We start from the raw sequence: 21,124 nt of genomic DNA on the forward strand, positions 1-21,124 counted from the left end.
TGCACACATAATGGACCACTTTAGAGATTCCCTTGGGTCCTAGAAACACTTTTGGCCTTTCCATCACTAGAGAGTGGCATCACTTTTTAGTTTTTATTTTCTTCCTATAAAATAAAAATAAAAATAAAAATAAAAATACACTATTACTACTAGTACTACTTCAATAGTTCAATTCAACTACTAGTGCCTAATTCTTCGTACATTTTCTGCCACGCTCTCAACAACATTTTCGCTAGGTTCGTGCTATGAAAATCTGCATTAACCATACCTTATACATTTTAATATTTTATCCAATTCAATATTATTATGGCGAATAAATTATGATTTGTTAATTTTATTGTATGTTTAATCAGTGAAAAAGAGGAATTGATTTTGTTATCTTTTTGTTTCTTGTTTGATTTTCTTTGAACGTAGTGTGAAAAATGAAAATAATTGTACAGTACAATTTTTGTTATATGAATTAATGTTGCAGAAATGGAGAGCCTGAAATCACCTTTCAAGGGTATTGTAAACGATTTTAGAAGAAGAGCGTTACACTATAAAGATGATTGGATTTCTGGTCTTACTTCAGGAACCGGGTAATTAACTTTCTTATGTAATATCATATGATTCATTCATGTAATGTAAATTATGTAATGTAATCATACTAATTAATTTGCAAATTTGAATTTTGTGATAATGTAATGTAACGAACACATTGTTTTTATGTATAATGACAGGATATTGGCCCCAACTACATATATTTTCTTTGCTTCTGCTTTACCTGTTATTGCTTTCGGCGCACAGCTCAGTCGGGACACTGGTTGGTTTACCAAACTTTTCGGATTTTTGATACTTGATATTAAATGGTAACACACGCAAACACGCATATTAGGTTAATGCAGTGGCGAATCCAGGACTCTGATTGATCAACAATTCATGATTAGTTTTACTTAAATCTAATATTGACTGTTATGTATGGTTGTATGGCCAAGATTAATTTTGATTAAGCTTTTGCACTATCGCGTACTAAATGGTAACACATACAAACATGTGTATTAGGTCAATGCAGTGGCGAATCTTGGACTCTGAGTAAGCGAGAAGAACTATTTTACCATTTAGATTGATAAACAATTCAAGATTAGTTTTCCTTAAATGTAATATTGACTGTTATGCATGGTTGTATAGCGAAGATTAAGCTTGATTAAGCTTGATTAAGCTTTTGCACTATCACCTGATACACTCACTTTATGCATATATAATTTTTTGGCAATGAAATTGAACAATTAACAATTTCTTGTTTTGATTGTATGTACCATATAGATGGAAGCTTGAGCACTGTGGAAACACTTGCTTCAACGGCCATTTGTGGAATCATACACTCCATTTTTGGTGGACAGCCTCTACTAGTACTAGGAGTGGCAGAACCTACTATCCTTATGTACACCTATTTGTATAATTTTGCTAAAAATAGAGAAGGATTGGGAAGAGAACTCTTTTTGGCTTGGGCAGGATGGTAAGAAAAACATTTCTTATAATAACTCAAGTTCATTCATTATGTAATCATTGTTTAACAGTTGTTGTTCTAACATTTCAGGGTTTGTGTATGGACTGCTCTTTTGTTGTTTCTTCTAGCAATATTCAATGCTGGCAATATCATCAATAGATTTACAAGGATTGCTGGTGAGCTTTTTGGCATGTTGATTAGTGTCTTATTCCTTCAAGAGGCTATCAAGGTTAGTCTGTGATATGTTAAGGTTTGTTTACTTTGTGAAAGTATTTTGTTTTCATTTTCTAAAATATGTCTTATTTTTAACTTATTTATATGGATATTTGAGACTCTTGAAGTGAACCATTATGAAGGAGAGATGGTGAATTGGTAACTCCGGAGGATGCATTCCGGAATAAATTAAAACAATTATTTTGACATTTTCATTGTTTCCAAAAAATACAAACAATTTTTCGTTTCATTATTCTCTTATCTCCTTCTGAGCAAGTAAAATTCACACAAATTTTAAAAAATAAAATAAAAAATATTATAACCAAGTACACCGACCCTTAAAAAGGACTTTGATTCAAGTTATTGTATTGTATGTTCAGGGAATGATAAATGAGTTTAAAGTTCCTAAAGAAGTGGATCCAACATTGGATAAATACCAATTTCATTGGCTATATGCAAATGGATTGCTTGGTATTATATTCACCTTTGGACTTCTCTATACTTCTTTAAAAAGCAGAAGAGCAAGGTCATGGTTATATGGAACAGGTATGTCAAGTGAGTTCTGAGTGGTAATTTGAACCGTCATTAGCATTGTTGGAGTGAGGAATCTGACATTTGTTTGTGTTATTGAGCAGGATGGTTAAGAAGTTTCACTGCAGACTATGGAGTTCCTCTCATGGTGGTGGTGTGGACAGTTTTATCATTCATAGTAGTATCAAATAAAGTACCTTCTGGAGTTCCTAGAAGACTCATTGCACCTTTGGCTTGGGAATCTGCATCATTACATCACTGGACAGTTATCAAAGTAAAATCATTTTGCATGCCGTTACTTACACAACTTCACTTGTTTTAGTAGTTTTTTGGAAGTTACTAACAATAATTTCTACTGCAGGATATGGGGAAGGTTTCTCCAGCACATATTTTTGCTGCTTTTGTTCCTGCTTTAATGATAGCAGGACTTTACTTTTTTGACCATAGTGTTGCATCTCAGTTGGCACAGCAAAAGGAATTCAATCTTAGGAAACCTTCTGCATATCACTATGACATATTGTTGCTAGGATTCATGGTAAACTTATATGAGAAAATGGGACATGCATTGTCCGCGTAAACGAGTAAGGTTTACATTGATCTCCAATGAGAATCGAGTATTTTGTCACATCACCCGATTTTTGTAATTGATTTTCTAATATGATAAAATTGAGGACTCCCATTGGATGTCAGTGTAAAATTAATTTACACTGATAGTGTAACTCATTAAACTATATATATATATATATATATAACTTCAAACTATATATATATATATATATATATATATATATCTTTTGAATAGAGTCTTTTAATAATGTTTCGGTTTGAATCAAACTTTCAGACTTTGTTTTGTGGACTAGTTGGCTTGCCCCCTTCAAATGGGGTTCTGCCTCAATCCCCTATGCACACCAAGAGTCTGGCTGTTCTCAAGAGACAGGTGAGTAAATGGATATTGGGATTTGTAGTAATTATCAAGATTGAATTTATGGTGATTTGGGGACATTTTTGAATGGTAGTTGATCCGAAGAAAGATGGTTAAAAGTGCCAAGGAAAGCATAAGGAAGAACGCTAGCAACTCTGAAATATATGGGAAGATGCAAGCAGTGTTTATAGAAATGGATAATAATATTCCTGATGTAAGACTCTAGAACTTTAATCATCTTTCTCTTGATAATAAAGCTAATTGATGTTGTAATTACCTATCTCTTGGAAAGAAAAAAGTTGTCCTTAAATATATGCGTCACTTTAAATTACTAGATATATATATATATATTTCTTCAAACATACCCTTATTTAATATTATTAAGTGCATTGTAAGATAAAAAGTCAAAATTAAACAAATCTATATATAAAAGGGTATTTTAGGAATATTCATACTTAAATATAGACATGTGAAATATAGTACATATTTTTCTTAATATATGTGAAAAATGCTAAAGGTAATGGAGACGGAGGTAGTAAATAGCTAAGTTACTAAGTGCTCTTGGTTAGGTGCAGAACAATTCAGTGGTGAAAGAACTAGAAGATTTGAAGGAGTTTGTCCTAAATGGTGAAGATAAAGGAGACAACAATAAGAGCACATTTGATCCTGAGAAACACATTGATACATATTTGCCTGTGAGAGTAAAGGAGCAAAGAGTGAGCAACCTTTTACAATCACTCTTTGTAGGAGCAGCAGTGTTTGCTATGCCTGCCATAAAAATGATACCAACTTCAGTTCTGTGGGGTTACTTTGCTTACATGGCTATTGATAGTCTTCCAGGGAATCAATTCTGGGAAAGGATACTGCTTCTTTTTGTAAAACCTAGTAGGTGGTACAAGTAAGTGAAAGTTACTTTTGATTTCACCATTTTATCAAAAGAGTAATCCGTCATTTTCGTACCTAAATGTATGAGGCGGTTTCATTACGATACTTGAATGTACCTAAACTTCAAAAACATTCTTGAACGTGTCTTATGTTGATAATTTTATAGATTATACTGACAACATAAGACACGTTCGAGGACCAAATCAACTAACATAAGACTCGTTTTAAGTACTAAATTGACTAGCAAAAGACACATTCGAAGATATTTTTGTACATTTGATACATATTTAACTACCCAAATGACTGTATACTCTTAACAAAATCATGAAACTTCTATTGTCATTGAAATATGTTTCTAAATCCAATTTGTCTTGGCAGGTTGTTGGAAGGTGATCATGCTTCCTTTGTTGAGTCAGTACCTTTCAGATATATATTCTTCTTTACACTCTTCCAATGTGTGTACTTTTTGGTTTGTTTTGGAGTGACATGGATTCCTATTGCTGGAATGTTGTTCCCTTTGCCTTTCTTTTTGCTTATCTCATTGAGGCAACATATACTACCCAAGCTGTTCAATCCGCACCATCTTATGGAACTAGATGCAGCTGAATATGAAGAAATACCTGGTGCTCCAAAACTAAGTTTCAATTTGTCCTTCAAAGTATGCTATGCTTAATTTAATCTTGTTTTTTCATCTCATTTATGCTTTACACATTAAACTAGTATATTAAAGATTATTGAGAAAAATCCAAGTTACACATTTTAATTATATATAAAGTCTTAAAAGAGTTTAGAAAGAGTGATACCAAGAGTTAAATCTAATACAAAGGTTTGTTACTTTGAAGCAGGAAGTTGAATCACCAAGAGTTGGATCAAAGGAAATAGGCAATGCTGAAATATTAGATGAGTTAACAACTAACAGAGGGGAGTTGAAGGTGAGAACAATTAGCTTCAGTGAGGAAAGAAATAACCAGGTAACAATAGTGGAATGAATTGTAGTTTAATACTTTTGTTCTTTCTCTAAAAAAGAGTGTATTGCATTTTATTTTATTTTGAATGATGAGGTTTAGCAGGTTTATCCTCATGTAATGGATCCACAGTCACAGAATGTAGGGGAAAGGTGACACAATCCTTGCAGCTTATAGTGTTGTCTCCTATAGTTGAAGAAGGAAAAGAAGATATCCATCCATATAGAGATGAAGAACAAGTTTTGCACTTCTAGCTGATGTAATCAAGTGCTTTAGCATGCCGGTTTTAATGGAATTTGTATCTGCTATTAGGAAATAAATAGTGAAAAAATTTATGTTCTAGTTTGCATTCAAATTCTAGTTAAATGTATATACCGGGAGTTACTTATAACTCTATAACTAGAATATTATGTGCCCATCTGTGCGGTTTAATTTTAATTTTTTTTGGTGATATATATATAATTTATTAATGCATTAATTTTTTAAATTGATAAGGTTATAAGAATAAATTAGATAAATTATGTCTTGTAAAAGTTTAATCATAAAAAATTAACAATTTTTTGTAGGAATTGAAAAATTATTATTAATCAAAATAGACTTAAATTTTATAATGGTTTCGAGTTGGATTTAAGATTTGTCTATAAGTTGTCTAAAAAAAAAGTATATAAGTTATGTAGAAATTATTAAAATTATAATATTTTTTCTACATATTTTAAATTTTTTTGAAATAATGCTCATGGTTAATACATGGATGGATAAATATTAAGAGAAAAAGATGCAAAAATTATTTATTAGATTGACCGATTATTATTTGTGCAGCGCAATAGTAGTAGTAATAATAATAGTAATAATAATAATAATAATAATAATAATAATAATAATAATAATAATATTAATAATAATAATAATAATAATAATAATAATAATAATAATAATAATAATAACAATAATAATAACAATAATAATAATAATAATAATAATAATAATAAAAGATACAAAAGTTGTATATTGATTATTTTTATTGTCTAAATAAGCATTTAAAATTCTTTGAATGTTTTATTAATTCTATTGCTTATTTTTATTAAAATATTTATGTTTGAATATTTATTTTATTTTTGTTTAAACTTACTAAGATTGTTTGTTTATAATTAATTATTGGTTTAGAAGTTGTGATGATCATGTTTTTATATACTTGGTGATGATTTGAGATGATTTTAAAATGCAGTTGAAGTATTGTGACGTTTTTATATATAAATATTAAAATATTATTATGTATTTATATGTAACGAATTATTGTGGGAAACTTAATATAAAATTAATTTTTTATAAGAGTTTTTTTAATTATTAGTTTTAATCATAAAATTATGAAATTAAGTTGTGATGATTATGTTTTAACTATATACTCTATGATCATTTAAGATGATTGTTATATTTTAATTATTAAAATGTAATCAAAATTATTATGATGTATTTATATGTAATGAATTACTATGTAATTTAATATGATTTTCATTTTGTAATAATAATTACTTTTTATTTTTCATCTTTTAATCATAGAGATGCATGTCAACTTATGGTATAATGAAAAATAGGAAGTGGTTGTTCTTTAGAGATAAAGTTAGTTTTTATTTTTCTGTTTATCATAGGTTTTCTTCACTAAAATCATTTTAATTTTAGAGCTAAGTATTAATAAATTGTATTTCCTTAATTGTTTCTCATTTTTTTTTTTTCGTTTTTGTTGAGAAGTTATGCTTTCCTAACTACTTTTCAAATTTATTTATTATTTTTTATATATACATTAGGCAAAAGAATGTTGTCAAAATGACCAATTAGTGTGAACCGTAAACAAACCTAGAATGATCTATTAGTGTGGAGGGCAAACAAATATGTGTGAAACCATGTTTCATATTGAGTTAGTGTTTTTGGTCGAACGGCTAGCAAAACTATTTTTTTTATGCTAGTTGACATTGTAATCTCTTAATTCAAGTGAACTGTAGTATTTGTCTATATCCAATTATCTTTTATATATAGTTGAACTAAAAATCTAAAAGAATAAATAAATTGAAAATGCTAAAATTCAGTTAAGAAAAATCATTTTGTGGAGGGGAAAAATAGAATAAGGATAATATTAAATGAAGAGATAAATGACTTACGCATAAACTTTGACCCAATTGATAATGTCACTGAAGAGATTACACAATCTCACATTTTTCAATGATATTCGGTGTGGTAATTGAGAAACCATATTAGATTAGAACTGAAATACGTAAATAAAAAAGAGGAAAAATAGAAGATGAATAAAATTAAGTAGAGAAAGAAAATGACATAAAAATAAGTTTTGACTCAGCTGAGAAAGTCACCGAATAAGATACACAGTCTCAGATTTCTCATTGATACTTGTGTGAGAATTGAGAAACCATAAAAAATTTAATGTTGTGTAAGTGACAAAACTTTGTATCTAAAATGTACTCTTCACCGAAGTTTAAAAAGGTCAGGAATCGAAATAATGATTTTATGAGATGACATTAGATAAGATGTTTTTGTACCAACTAATATGAATATGCAAAGATAGAAATGGAAAAACATTGAAAGTTGATTGTAGTAAAAAGATAGTAGAATTATTTTCATGAAGGCTTTTATGTTTGAGTTCTCAACATATGCATAGGATGATCTGTGAGATAAGTTAAATTAAAAAATAAAATATGTGAGATAAATTATAGAAACATATGAATGATGTCACATAAAAACATAAGTGATGTAACACAAACGTAATGATATAACACATAAATGTGTGATGTATCAATAAATAATACTGAAAGTTTCTTTTAATATTATAATCAGATAAGTTTTAAAATACTATTAATTTGTTGAAAGAATATATTTAGAATGCAAAAAAAACTAATTTTTTTTACAAAAACATACACATTTGAAAGTTTCAATAACTAAATCTATTTTGAGTTTGGAGTTTAAATTTTAGTTATAAAACATATGAAACCTAAATATAATTAAAAATGACAAGAAAAATAATTAAAAAAATATAAAAATCGACACCACATACTTACCATGATCTTGTGAGTTGTGAGCTACTATTGAACAACTATTGAAGAATTGTCTTGATGACAATACTCAAGATTTACCTAATATGCGAATCACATTACACTTCCATAGTTAAACCCACAATATTAAAAAATGAATTTATAATTTATTTAGTAACAATAGTGATTGACAGATATAGTGACTGTCAGTGTGTTCAGCCACTATTAGAACATGTTTTGTGTTAAAATTTAACTTTAAAAAAGAACTTAGAACAACTGGGAATGACCTTTAAGACATTTTAATTTTAAGTTAAATTTAAAAGTTAATTTTAAAAAAAAAAATTAATATTATGTATGTCTGAGGTCAAATTTAACTATGCATTGCAGTTTGAGTTCAATTTACACATATTTAGGGTGCATTAAAACCTATCCAAGATATAAAAGATTTAAAATAAATTTTATTACGAAACATTTTAGAGTTTATAAGAATATTTTAGTAAAATTATTATATTTTTAATTAAAGTTATTTAGAATAAAAACCATTTATTAAATTACGAGTAAATCATCATTTTAGTCTTAAAAAATATATTATTAGAATGATGATTAGTATTAAATTAATGTAAATGATTTTATATAATATTTCTTTTTTATTGTTTATTAAATCAATTAACTTAATATTTATTGAGACAATGTTAATTTTAGATAAAATTTTGTTAATTTTAGATAAAATTTTATTAATTTTATAGTTAAAAATATGAGAATATGAAGCTTTTTTTATTAAGTACAAAACAACTTAGTAAGTAAAATTTTAATTTTTTGTTTAGAGACCTAATATGATTCTTTTAGTAATCTTATTCTTAGATCGATCCTGAGGTGTATATATATATCGCGATCCTAACATTATGTGGTCAAATATTTTTATATTTGTTATTTATCAATTATAAATTTTAATTAATTAATAATTAAATTAAATAATAAATCTTATTAAATTTTTATTTTGATAATTAATAAATTATTTAATTAATTAATATAAACTTAGATGGGAGAGTATGTTATTAATAATCCATTCAGGAATGATCGAAAACATTAAATAATAAGAAGATATATTTTTTTGAAAGAAGTAAGAAGATATATTGTTATAATTTCTTCAAATCATTGCATATTGTTAAAATACTTTAAAATATATTAAATTACTAATTGAAGATATTGTCTACAAAATCAATCTTTTGAATAAAATAAATGATTTTTTCATTTATTTTCAACGGTCAATGTCAACAGTTTATATGAGTATGATTGTGTTTATCTAAAAATCATTTTTGATATAAATAACTTATCTTTTTTTTATACGATTAAATAATTTAAACATTAATCTTTAGTGACTTTTAAAGAACAGTAGAAACCACAATTGAAAATACATCTAAAACAGACGGGTCTATTGTTAACAACCCTCGGCGGAGTTGAACATAAATTTTTTAGAATTTTGAGATGTGAATTTTTAATCGATAAATTAAATATAATATTTTAAGTTTAATTGTAGTTTTAGTTTTTATATTTTTATCAATTTATAAAATTGATCATCTTATTTTAAAATCTGACAGTTTTAGTCATTTTTTAATAAACAAAATGACATTTTAACATATTTTAAATAATGTGACATATGATACGATGATATAGAATAATTAACACAAATAAAATCGCAATAAAACCATCTAAAAACTTAACTTTTAAATTTAAATTTTTTACGTTTTTGTAATTTAATTAATGACTTGAATAAGAAATGCATTTAGATAGTTTTATATTATAAAATTGTATATCACATCATTTAAAATATATCAAATTATTATTATTTAGTTTAAAAATCTTATAAAGTAATCAAAATTATCGATTTTTAAAATAAGAGGATCAATTCCGTGAATTGATAAAAATAGAGAGATAAAAATTACATTTAAGTCAATATTTTATTATATATTAAAATTTCAAGTTCTAAATTTGCATGTGAACACAAAAAAAAATATTATTGTCAACTTTTAACATAAAAAGTCTAAAATTGCAATTAAGTTAATATTTTATTATATATTAAAATTTTAAATTCTAAATTTGTATATAAACATACAAAAAATTTGCAAACACAATCGCGGAAAAAGTGAGAATTGGATTAAAAAGCTACACAAGTTTAAGATAAATAGAACTACAAATATAACATATTAAATTTTGGTGAGAGAAAAAAAATTGAAGCAATGAACTTTTACTATTTTTTTGTTAAGTTTAATTAGACTAAAACATAAAATAATAATAATAATAATAATAATAATAATAATAATAATAATAATAATAATAATAATAATAATTGATTTTCATTAACTTTTATATCTTGGACAAAACTGATAACACACAATTTAAATTTAAATTGAAAAACATAGTATATATCTTTTAATAGATTTATTTTTTGTAAATTTTCTATAAAATTATAAATAAATAAAAATTGTATGCATTTTAGGATAATCATTAATACCCCTGGTCCCAACAAAACTCAGCCAATCAACATTACATCCTCTTGAACGATTTCTTTTACTTCCTCCAAATTCCACTTCTTCCCTCCTCTCCAAATTCCCAAATCAAGTAAAGATTTCGCTATGTAATGTGTATCTGCAAATTGTTAAGATACGAAAGTAAACTAATCATGCATTGTTAAGGAAGACTTTTCTTCAAAGAACAAATAGACCTTTGCCAAAAAAGGAACAAATAGACAATTAGATAGAATTTGTAAATTCTAATGTAAACCTTCAACAAGTGGTTGGGTAGTTCTCTATAATTTAACATGAGGTGTATCTTTTCTAATTTTGTTTTATTATATAAAAAGAACAATTAGATAAAATGTTTTTACCATTCTAATCTAAGATTGGCTTCTATTACTCAATTATTTCAATTTAAATCCAGATATATAGATGCGACGAGACGTTTTAAACTAAATTAATTAATAAAATCACATGCAACCATGTTACTAATTGTTGCCTAATATTTGTACATAAAAGCAATTATTCTCAAACCTTCCACTAATTAGGTTCGTTTTGTTTATACCCCATTTTATAATTCTATTAAACTTACACAATTATTATTGCCGACCACAAAACAAGAAAGAAAATAAAAACAAAGAAATAAAAGAAGAGGCACCATATGTAGGCAAGATGAAGGGACATTGATATTAAAAATATAATTTTGTAGTCACATGGGTTGCCTAGGATAAGATATGATGGATTCCCTTTTTTATTTCGTAGCTTCATATGATTTTTCCTTCACAAGCTTGGTGCATGATTCTTCAATCTCCACGAAGGCATCCAATATTATTTAATCATGTGGATTTGGTATCAAACATTTATCAATTTCAAATAATTGAGGGGTAATTTCGTCTTTATAATCCATATATCTTGGACCCCCCAATTCACCTTCTCATAAGATCCATGCGAACATGATCAAAATCAAAGCCATGTGTGTTTGGATCATGGTACAACCAGCCTACCTAAAATGTTCATCCATCTCTCAAATTTATATTTTTTAAATTTATTTTTTAAAAATTCATTCAAGCATGTCACTATTCATGCTGAAAAAATACAAAACCCATTGGAGATTAGTGAAAATAGGTTAGACGACTAAAAGGATATATGATTTAGCTTACTATGTCAGACCAAACCAATATTTTTTTAATAGACAAAATCAAAATCTTTTAAAAGTTTAATTAGTTAAAATGATTTGACTACGTTTTATTGAAAAAATCTTCAAACCTATTATACCAAATCTATTTAACTAAAAGCAAATTTATAAATTATCATATTATATATTAAATCATCAAATCATATTAAAAGCAAATTTAATTTTATTGATATATGAATTTGATAATTTATCTAAAATTAAATTAAATCACTTATTTAAAGAAATTAATATATGAAATAAATTTTTGAGTATGTTAATAACCGATAAAAAATATGTCTTAATTATTTTTTCAAAATAAACTTTGACCTTGCAAATGATTACTCGACATAACTTATTTATGGCCTTATATTAAAACAGAGTTAGAAGCGACAAAGAAAAAGTTGGCCCATTACACTAGCTGATGAAGACAAAAAAGTAGACTGTGTTGACAAAAAATAAATTATGGGAGTATTTTATTTATAATTAAATATGTTTTTAGTTTTTTTAAATATATTAATTTTTATTTTAAATTTCTTTAAAAAAATATAAAATTTTAATCCTTTTAAATTTTATGTTTATCAATTTTAGTTTCTATTTTATTATAAAAGTTCATGTTGTATGTAGGGATGAGAATAGGCTAGACCGTCCTACAGGGGCATATAGTCTGGCCTATTTAATAAAAAAAAGCTAAGTTCGGGCTATTTTTAAAGCCTATTTATTTAAATAGGTCAAACTTATAAAGAAGCCTATTAGGTCTGACAGACCAGCCTATATATATTTAATTATTTATTAATGTTATCTTTTATTAATATATTAATAATATTTGACAATAATTCAGTAGTCATTCTATATTCGGTAGTCATTTCATATTTGATAGTTATTCTATATTCGGTAGCATTCAATTAGTCAATAACTCAATAGTCCTTCCATATTTGTTTGAGAGGTAATAATAGGTGTTTTTGTTTTAGAGGAAAAAAAAAATCTATTCTTTGAAACCAAAAATTATGTTTTATGGTTTAAATGATGTTTGTTTCATATTTTTTTTAAATTATTTTGTTAGAATAATTATTTTTTGTTTAATACATATAGATATGTACATTAATATTGGTATGTGGAGAACATATGGTATGAGTAGAATATTTAAATATTTTAATATGAATAAGACTTTTAAATAGACTTCCAGACCAGACCATACTTTTAAAAATGACAGGTCAGACCGAAAAAAAAGTCTATGATAGACCGTATGTCTAAAAAATTAATCGTAGGCCATACTCAAGTCTTGCAAAGTCTGACCTAGCCTGACCTATTCCCACCCCTAGTTGTATGTTTCAAGTGATTTTTTTTATAACATATCATTGGTAAAATTTTCAAATATTATTAGTTTAATAATTTAACTATTTAATCTTAAGTCTTTTATTAATTTATTGATAATTTCAAATTAAATATTAAACTTTTAAATTAAAAACTATATAATTAAATTAATAATATTTTAAATTTTTAACAATGGCATGTGATAAAAAAAATCAATAAGAATATGAACTTGAACTTTTATAAAATAGCATAGACAAAAATTAGTAATAAAAAATTTAGATGAATTAAAATTTGAAGAAATTTTTTCGAGAAACTAAGAAAGAAAGTTGATATATTTATCAGTTCCTCGAAAAAAAATAAAAATTAGATAAACAATAATATATTTAATAAATTATTAGAGGGACTAAAAGAAACCGTTTTAGATTTTTAAATAAACTTAAAATTTTATTTAATAAAAGGACTTCAAAAAAGTTTTGTATTTAATAAAAAAAGAAAAACTCTATATTTTTATATATTTAAATCTAAAATTAATATTATATCAATAATTATTAAATTAATTAATTTAATTAGCAATGAAAAATAATTATTTAAAATCATTTATATTAATTTATGAAGTAAATCACCATTTTGGTTTTATACTTTCATAAACTAAAACGATAGTTTATTTTTAATTTAATACATAGTTTCTATTTTAAAATGTCTAAAAAATTAATTTTAAATTAAAAATGTAATAATTTTACTAAGATACTATTATAAACTTTAAATAACCTCATAATAATTTTTTTTGTTATCTCATTATATCTTGAACCGACTCTATATACGATAGGACAAAAAATTAAAGTATCATCAAATCATATTTTACAAAATGTAGTTTGTTAAGATGATTTTAACTATAATATAATAAATAACTAAAATGTATATATACACCATCAATCATATAATTAATTATGATTTGTAAAAATTTTTACTTAAACATAAATTAAATATAATTAGATGAGGATCATAAAAGGATTTTACACTATAGTAGTATGCTTTTGAAGGAAATAAATTAATTTTATTGTCACCGACAACGTATGTTCTGGACTGAGAGAGCATGTGGATTTTAATGGGTTTGTCTTAACCTTCCCCACAAAATCATTGCCTGAAATTTTAAGCAACGAGTGATGCATAATATTGAACATATATTTTTTTTATAAACATTTTGTTTTATAAATAAACACTGCAATTGCAAAATTTAAAACCCATTTATTTTCTTCTTAAAAAACATGGGACGATATATTTACTTTGCTCGGGAGAATTCGTTGGGTTGCTTCCGAATATTGAAATTCACATTTATTTATTTAATTTTTATCTTTTATGATTAGTTGGCTCTAATTAATAATACTTGCTTTTTCAAACAAATTATATAAATAATCTTAGATCTCATAGGGAGGCATTACTTGTTTCTTCAACTTTAGGAATGAATAAATTATTAGGGTGATATTATACCAAAAAAATAAAATAAATATATTACGGTGATAATTCTCACCTAAAACTAATTAAGCGTTAATTTTTTTAAATATCTTCTTTGATAGAATACTTTTTTAATTATTAAAAAAATTTAATTCCTCTAGTTTCAATTATAAAATAAAATTTGTCTAAAAAAAATACATATCTTTCAATTATTTCTTATAGAAGCTATGATGATAGAAAAATACAAAAAGACTAATTTAGGAATTGTTTAATTATTTCTTATAGAAGCTATGATGATAGAAAAATATAAAAAGACTAATTTAGAAATTGTTTGATAATGTGAATGTTTTTGTAAAAAATAATAATATTGCAAATGATCGTATTCATACACCATATACTCTAACTAATTATTAAGTGTAACTGATTTGTATATCTAATATAATATATTTCATTTAATTCGTTTCAAAAATATATATTTCATTTAATTAAAACTTTATTTTTAAATACCCTTCAACAATAAATATTATCACGAGTATTCATAAATATGCACTCATTTTTCTGATTAGATTTAGAAAATTAATTATATTTAATTACATTTTAATAAATATAAGAATTAATTTAAGTTTTGGTCTCTCTATTATAATCAATTCACGGAATTAGTCTCGTATTTTAAAAATCAATAATTTTGATCTCTCCCTTAGATTTTTGAACTGAAAAATAAAAAATTGATGTATTTTTAATGACGTGACATACAATTCTATGATATAGAATCATCTAAATGCATTAATTATTTATATATTATTAATTAAATTGAAAATATGAAGAAAAAAATTGAAGTTAAAATTTAAGATTTTACGTCGTTTTATTTCAATTTTATAGATGTTAATCATTCTATATCAACATATTATATATCACGTTATTTAAAATATTTCACGTCATCAATTCTTAGTTAAAAAATAAGAAGGATGAACTAAAACTATTGACTTTTAAAATAACAAAACCAATTTCGTAAATTATAAAAAATGAGAAAAATAAAAATACAATTAAATTTAAATATAATACTTTTTTTTAGTTTTAACTATTTGATTCTCAAAGGTAATGTGTAATAATAATTTAAAATTCAATCAGAAAATAAATAAAATTTATTATAAAAAAATGGACTATATGAACTATGGGTTATACTTAGCGCATTTGTCAAGCAACCAAATCCATAATAGAGTATATATTTCATACTAAATTTCAATTAGTACCATAATTGTATGGTTTTACCCATGACAATCGCTGAATTAAAAACAGATCAACCAACTTAAATAACCAATTGCTGAATCAATAACAGAGAGATTGAGTTTTAAAGTCTTAATAGGCCAATTGAAGACTTGCTGGTTACAAATATCCTAGGATTTTCTTTTGACTCATAATATCCTAGGACTTAAGCAAAACAATGAAGTCATTTGGAGGAAAGTCAAATCTTGGAAGGGAATGAAATATTTAATGAACTTGCTTGGGAAATTACTTTGGTAGGGTATTATACATTTTCAATATTAACTGACCCAGCAAAGAAATACTTTGCTAGGGAAATGTATTTTGTTTTTTTTTTAATTTTTAATTAAATTTTACTTTTAATATATTTTTTACATATGAAAATTACAGATCGAAAAAGTAATAAAATATTACAAATATAAAAATAAAAATACTAATAAAGTTGATGAATATACAAGCAAAATGTATGTATAGTTCTAATTCTAACTATATATATTTAGTAAAAAAAGAAAATTATAAAATAAAAATAGCCGCATGAAAATGAAAAGAACAATGTTCGGTGTCAATCTCGTAACTGTTGAAAACGAGGTTTATCATAAAATACAAATGAAGTTGTAATTATTTAACACTGACACTCGTGTAAGATGAACATGCATGCATTCATGGGAAAGCCATTATCACTTGCTGGAAAAATTAGGATAGCATGGTTTTTTTTGGTGAGTTCTTCGATGAACCGGTACTTCTAAATTATTAAAAAATTTAACCAGGATCATCAATATATTTCAAAACTAGTAGTTTGTTACTCTTCTCTTATCTTTATAATTAAAACTATAATCTAATTTATATTAATTTAATATGTGATATATATATATATATTTTTTATTTTAATTAAATTAATATATTTCAATCTTAAAAATGAAATGACCATCAACATTTTTTTAAACTAGATCTTGGTGGACACGGGTCCATATTATAATTTGTGTAGTTAGAATGGCATTGATGTAATTTTATGCCAAACACAGTGGCATTTTCATATAATGATTCAAATAAAACCGGGTGCTAGGATCTCTGAAATCCAAGTCACTGAAATATCCCTGTGTATCTTTTTCTCTGTTTTGAGATCAATATTCATCAACATCAAAATCAAAATGCATAAGCTTAAAGTGCTGTTAGTTCTATTCCTCTCTACGTGCCACGCTGCTTTGTCTTATACAGATGGTATGTTCTAATTAACTCCACATATTAGATTTTACTCACTTTTAATTAGCTTATAGTTTATATTTTTCATTAATATTATATGTAATCGACATATCATAATGTACTGTAATGACTAAGATCTAACTATTCATTGCAAGTGTTTTAATGATCATCTCTAATGCTCACTCAAAATTAACCAAGAGTTAGTATTCATATTAATAGTAGTTAGTTATACAAGTGAATTTGAATTACCAACTAACTAATTAACTAATATATGTTGAATACTCTTTGAGTTTTTTTTTTTTTTTTTTTTAAGAATAGAAAATTGCTCTGAGGTTAAATTTTATCCGTTTAACTTTAAACATGTTTATTATTTATACACACACGAACAATATAATAAGTTCATTTTCATTTAGCAAACAATTATTAACTTCATATGTATTATGTTTAGTTTTAATTTTATTTCATTTCAGTGTTTTACAACATTTTAATATCACTAAAAATTTATATATGTTTGGTTGTAGTGTAAAATGAATTATGATTATGTAAATTCACATAAAAAAAAAAAAGTTGAATTGAATAGTATTTTGATATTAAAAATCATATAATGTAAAAGCTCTAAATCTCGGCATCAAATTAGAATATATTTTGGAGACTAAAATTATTTGTAAAGAATACCTTCACATATTAAAATCAATTTTATATGTTTACATATATATTTTTGTCTCCAAAAATAAAATCCATATATGCATGAATGTGATTGAATATTACTGTAAAACAATAGCTTAATCTGCAACTCATATATACTAAAAGTTATTTTTATCAGAATAAATAATTGCACATTATGAACAAAATTTTCCAGTTTTTATGTTCTTTTACTTTTACTTGATACAGAAGTAACAAAAGACAATTAATAAAAAAAAATTGATGTGCAAATATTAGGATCCAATAGAAAAAGAAACATATAATTCCTAGGGATCTAGATTGTAGAATAAATAAGATTGGAAATCTGTTCACATGGTTTAGATAAGTTTTCATGTGCTCACAGCCTAACATGTTCCTTATCACATGGAGTAAGACCAAAAAGTAGTTTTGAAAAAGTAAAATAAATAATAAAATGTGATTGTAAACTTTCAGGTTTATTGCCTAATGGTGACTTTGAAGTTGGACCAAAAGCATCAGAATTAAAGGGATCAGTAGTAACAAGCCATGATGGAATACCAAATTGGACAATTTCAGGATTTGTTGAATACATAAAATCAGGACAAAAACAAGGTGACATGCTTTTAATTGTACCAGAAGGTGCATATGCTGTTAGGCTTGGTAATGAAGCTTATATTAAACAAAAAGTGAAATTAAATAAAGGTTCATTCTACTCAATCACATTCAGTGCAGCTCGCACGTGTGCACAAGAAGAAAAACTTAATGTATCTGTTGTCCCAACTACTGAGAAAAGAGATTATGGTATCATTCCTATACAAACTATGTATGGTAGTAATGGTTGGGAATCATTTGCTTGTGGCTTCAAAGCTGATTATGAACAAGGTGAAATTGTTATTCATAATTCTGGTGTTGAAGATGATCCTGCTTGTGGTCCTCTTATTGATTCTGTTGCTTTGAAGGTTTTGAATCCACCTAGAAGAACTAGAGGTAATAATAATGAAGCATTTGTGTTTCATAATAATGAATTAATAATGATAATAATTTGTACTTTTTTTGTGTAGCAAATTTATTGAAAAATGGAAATTTTGAAGAAGGACCATATGTATTTCCAAATGCATCATGGGGGGTTCTAATTCCACCACACATTGAAGATGCACACGGTCCATTACCAGGATGGATTGTTGAATCACTGAAAGCTGTTAAATACATTGATTCAAAACATTTCTATGTACCAGAAGGAAATAGAGCTATTGAACTTGTAGCTGGAAAAGAAAGTGCCTTAGCACAAGTTGTGATTACTACTATTGGTAAAGTTTATGATCTGACATTTTCTGTTGGTGATGCAAATAATAGTTGTGAAGGTTCAATGACTGTGGAAGCTTTTGCTGGTGGTGACACTGTTCAAGTTCCTTATGAATCTAAAGGTAAAGGTGGTTTTGTTAGAGGGAAGCTTCGTTTCACTGCTTTGTCTACAAGAACTCGAATTAGATTCTTAAGTACATTTTATACTATGAAGAATGATAACTCTGGTTCTCTTTGTGGACCTGTTATTGATGATGTTAAATTGCTTAGTGTTCGTTATCCCAACAAACACTCTTAGTATTTCCTTCACCATATATATTAATTACTACATCATTATAGAATTAATTAATTCTTCTTCTTCTTCTTCTTGTAATAATAATAATAGGACGGAGTCTTATATCAAATCAAATCATCTGCTTGTGATGTTATATATAAAACGTGATAATTTCTTATTTGTTTCTTTCAGTTTAATAGCTAAGAATATTTATGACTCCAGGATTGTTCTATTACCCTTTTTTGGTGTAATGCTTATGAGAATCAACACTAATTCATTATATTTTATGATTTATTTCCACATTTCTCACTCAAGATAACATAAATGAAAAAATTCACTAACATAAATAAGTTTAATATGATAACCGACCAGAGTTGGTCTTTAGAATTTGTATGTTCTAGAAAAACTAAACAAAATCGTGCAATATAATAATCATTTAAGTATTTTTTTTTTCTTTCATGTAGCAAAATTATTAATAAATTTAATTATAATCACAAAATCAAATCAAAATTATTTTATTTATTTTGTAATATAGTAGATCGCAAATTTTTTTTAACAATTTTAATTTAAAAAAATTTATTACAAGAGATGTAACAGTAGCATGAATAATTAATATTATGCTATAAATTGTGCATACATGAGACAAATGATTATATATTTTTAAACAACTCAAAATCAAGTAGTTTGATTTTTTTGGTTTTAAAAAATCTAACGAAGAAACTCATACATTAAATATGGAGAAAATGAAGTATTATGAATTTTAATTCATACTCAACTTGTTGAATATCTTTATAACTACCACATAAAATATACTCACGTTAGTGTTCAATTTTTATTAAGGACTAACATTTCTTTAATGATTTTTAATTCTCAAAGAACTTTACCATTGAGATTACAATATTTATCATATTTTGATAAAGTTCACATGTTTTCAACACAAGTTATCCAAAACAAAAAACACATTTTTATGTTTTTTTTTTAATTATCATAGAACAGTATAACCTTTTAACACAGTTTAAAAAAAAATCTTGTTATATGTATTATATACTATTGTTATTTTTTCATTTGTATGTATAATTTCAATCACAACTTTTTTAGGCTGTTTTGAAAACATAGAGGTTAACCACTAGTTTTGTATATATAATTTAATTAGAGTAATAAAGGTTTTTTTTAAAAAAACATACATAGAGGGAGAAGAAGTTTACAAAATTGAAGAAGTTGGATTTCGTACCCCTTAATTAACTTTAGTACTCCCCATTTGAATAATTTAAGTTTGAAATGTCTAAAATTGCGATAAGTAAACTGTAAAAATTAAAAAGTGTCATTATACTCCTACAATTGTATTTTTCACTGAAAATTATAGAAAAAACTCAATTTTCGATAGTCATTTTCATTACTGGAAATTTCAATTTTAAATTTCGGAGAGTTTCGTCTGAAAGTTTGAAATTTCCGGTAATCATTTTTAATATAAAAAATTTCATTTTTTCAAATTTCGATAGTTTATTTTCAATACCAGAAATTTAAATTTTCCGGTATTAACTCATAACTGCTAGAAATTTTAAACTTTTGGAAAGTTCACCGAAAATTTCATATCTCATTGAATTTTCTAGAATAGTATTTTTTTTTTAATGTTTTGTAAATTATTTTTTTAATATTTTTTTCATTCTATTTTTTTCAGTGAGGATCAGAGCAAGTAATAATAACAGCTACTCAATTTTGTCGGTCGATCTCTCTTGTCTATGATATGACAGCTTCTCGTAACTTCAAAATTTAATCACTTGTAAATGCTTTAGTCAAATATATACCTAATAGTCGTGTTTTTTTCATCCCTATTTCAAAAAAAAAAATATTCAATAATTCAAAAAAAATGTATATATATACCAAATTTTTTAAATTTATGGTTGAGGAAAAGTAGTTATCATAAATTTCAAAATTTTAAAA

General features: G+C 25.4%; 2 protein-coding genes across 6 annotated transcripts; both read left to right on the forward strand.

Annotated features, from left to right (window-relative positions):
- The first annotated feature begins 166 nt into the window (after nt 1–166).
- On the forward strand, nt 167–5,449 carry LOC101495695 (boron transporter 4-like). Of its 5 annotated transcripts, none has more exons than XM_012715279.3 (14): nt 167–236; nt 473–578; nt 720–802; nt 1,303–1,495; nt 1,577–1,715; nt 2,080–2,245; nt 2,335–2,504; nt 2,592–2,765; nt 3,072–3,167; nt 3,247–3,366; nt 3,722–4,050; nt 4,416–4,695; nt 4,883–5,008; nt 5,105–5,449. In XM_012715279.3, the coding sequence occupies exons 2-14, from the start codon at nt 475–477 to the stop codon at nt 5,156–5,158; spliced, it is 2,034 nt and encodes a 677-aa protein (XP_012570733.1). In that variant the 5' UTR covers nt 167–236; nt 473–474; the 3' UTR covers nt 5,159–5,449. The 5 variants fall into 5 exon arrangements, with proteins under 5 accessions (XP_012570733.1, XP_004486699.1, XP_027190453.1 ...); XM_004486642.4 differs by having other exon boundaries at nt 5,108–5,449; XM_027334652.2 differs by having other exon boundaries at nt 5,135–5,449.
- An 11,360-nt stretch (nt 5,450–16,809) lies between these two features.
- LOC101495368 (BIIDXI-like protein At5g11420) lies at nt 16,810–19,361 on the forward strand. The gene is made up of 3 exons (XM_004486641.4): nt 16,810–16,965; nt 18,082–18,594; nt 18,669–19,361. Exons 1-3 carry the CDS (start codon nt 16,896–16,898, stop codon nt 19,205–19,207), a joined length of 1,122 nt encoding a protein of 373 aa, XP_004486698.1. The 5' UTR covers nt 16,810–16,895; the 3' UTR covers nt 19,208–19,361.
- The last annotated feature ends 1,763 nt before the right edge of the window (nt 19,362–21,124 follow it).

Source organism: Cicer arietinum, chromosome 1 (assembly GCF_000331145.2).
Source record: "Cicer arietinum cultivar CDC Frontier isolate Library 1 chromosome 1, Cicar.CDCFrontier_v2.0, whole genome shotgun sequence".
NCBI lineage: Eukaryota > Viridiplantae > Streptophyta > Magnoliopsida > Fabales > Fabaceae > Cicer > Cicer arietinum.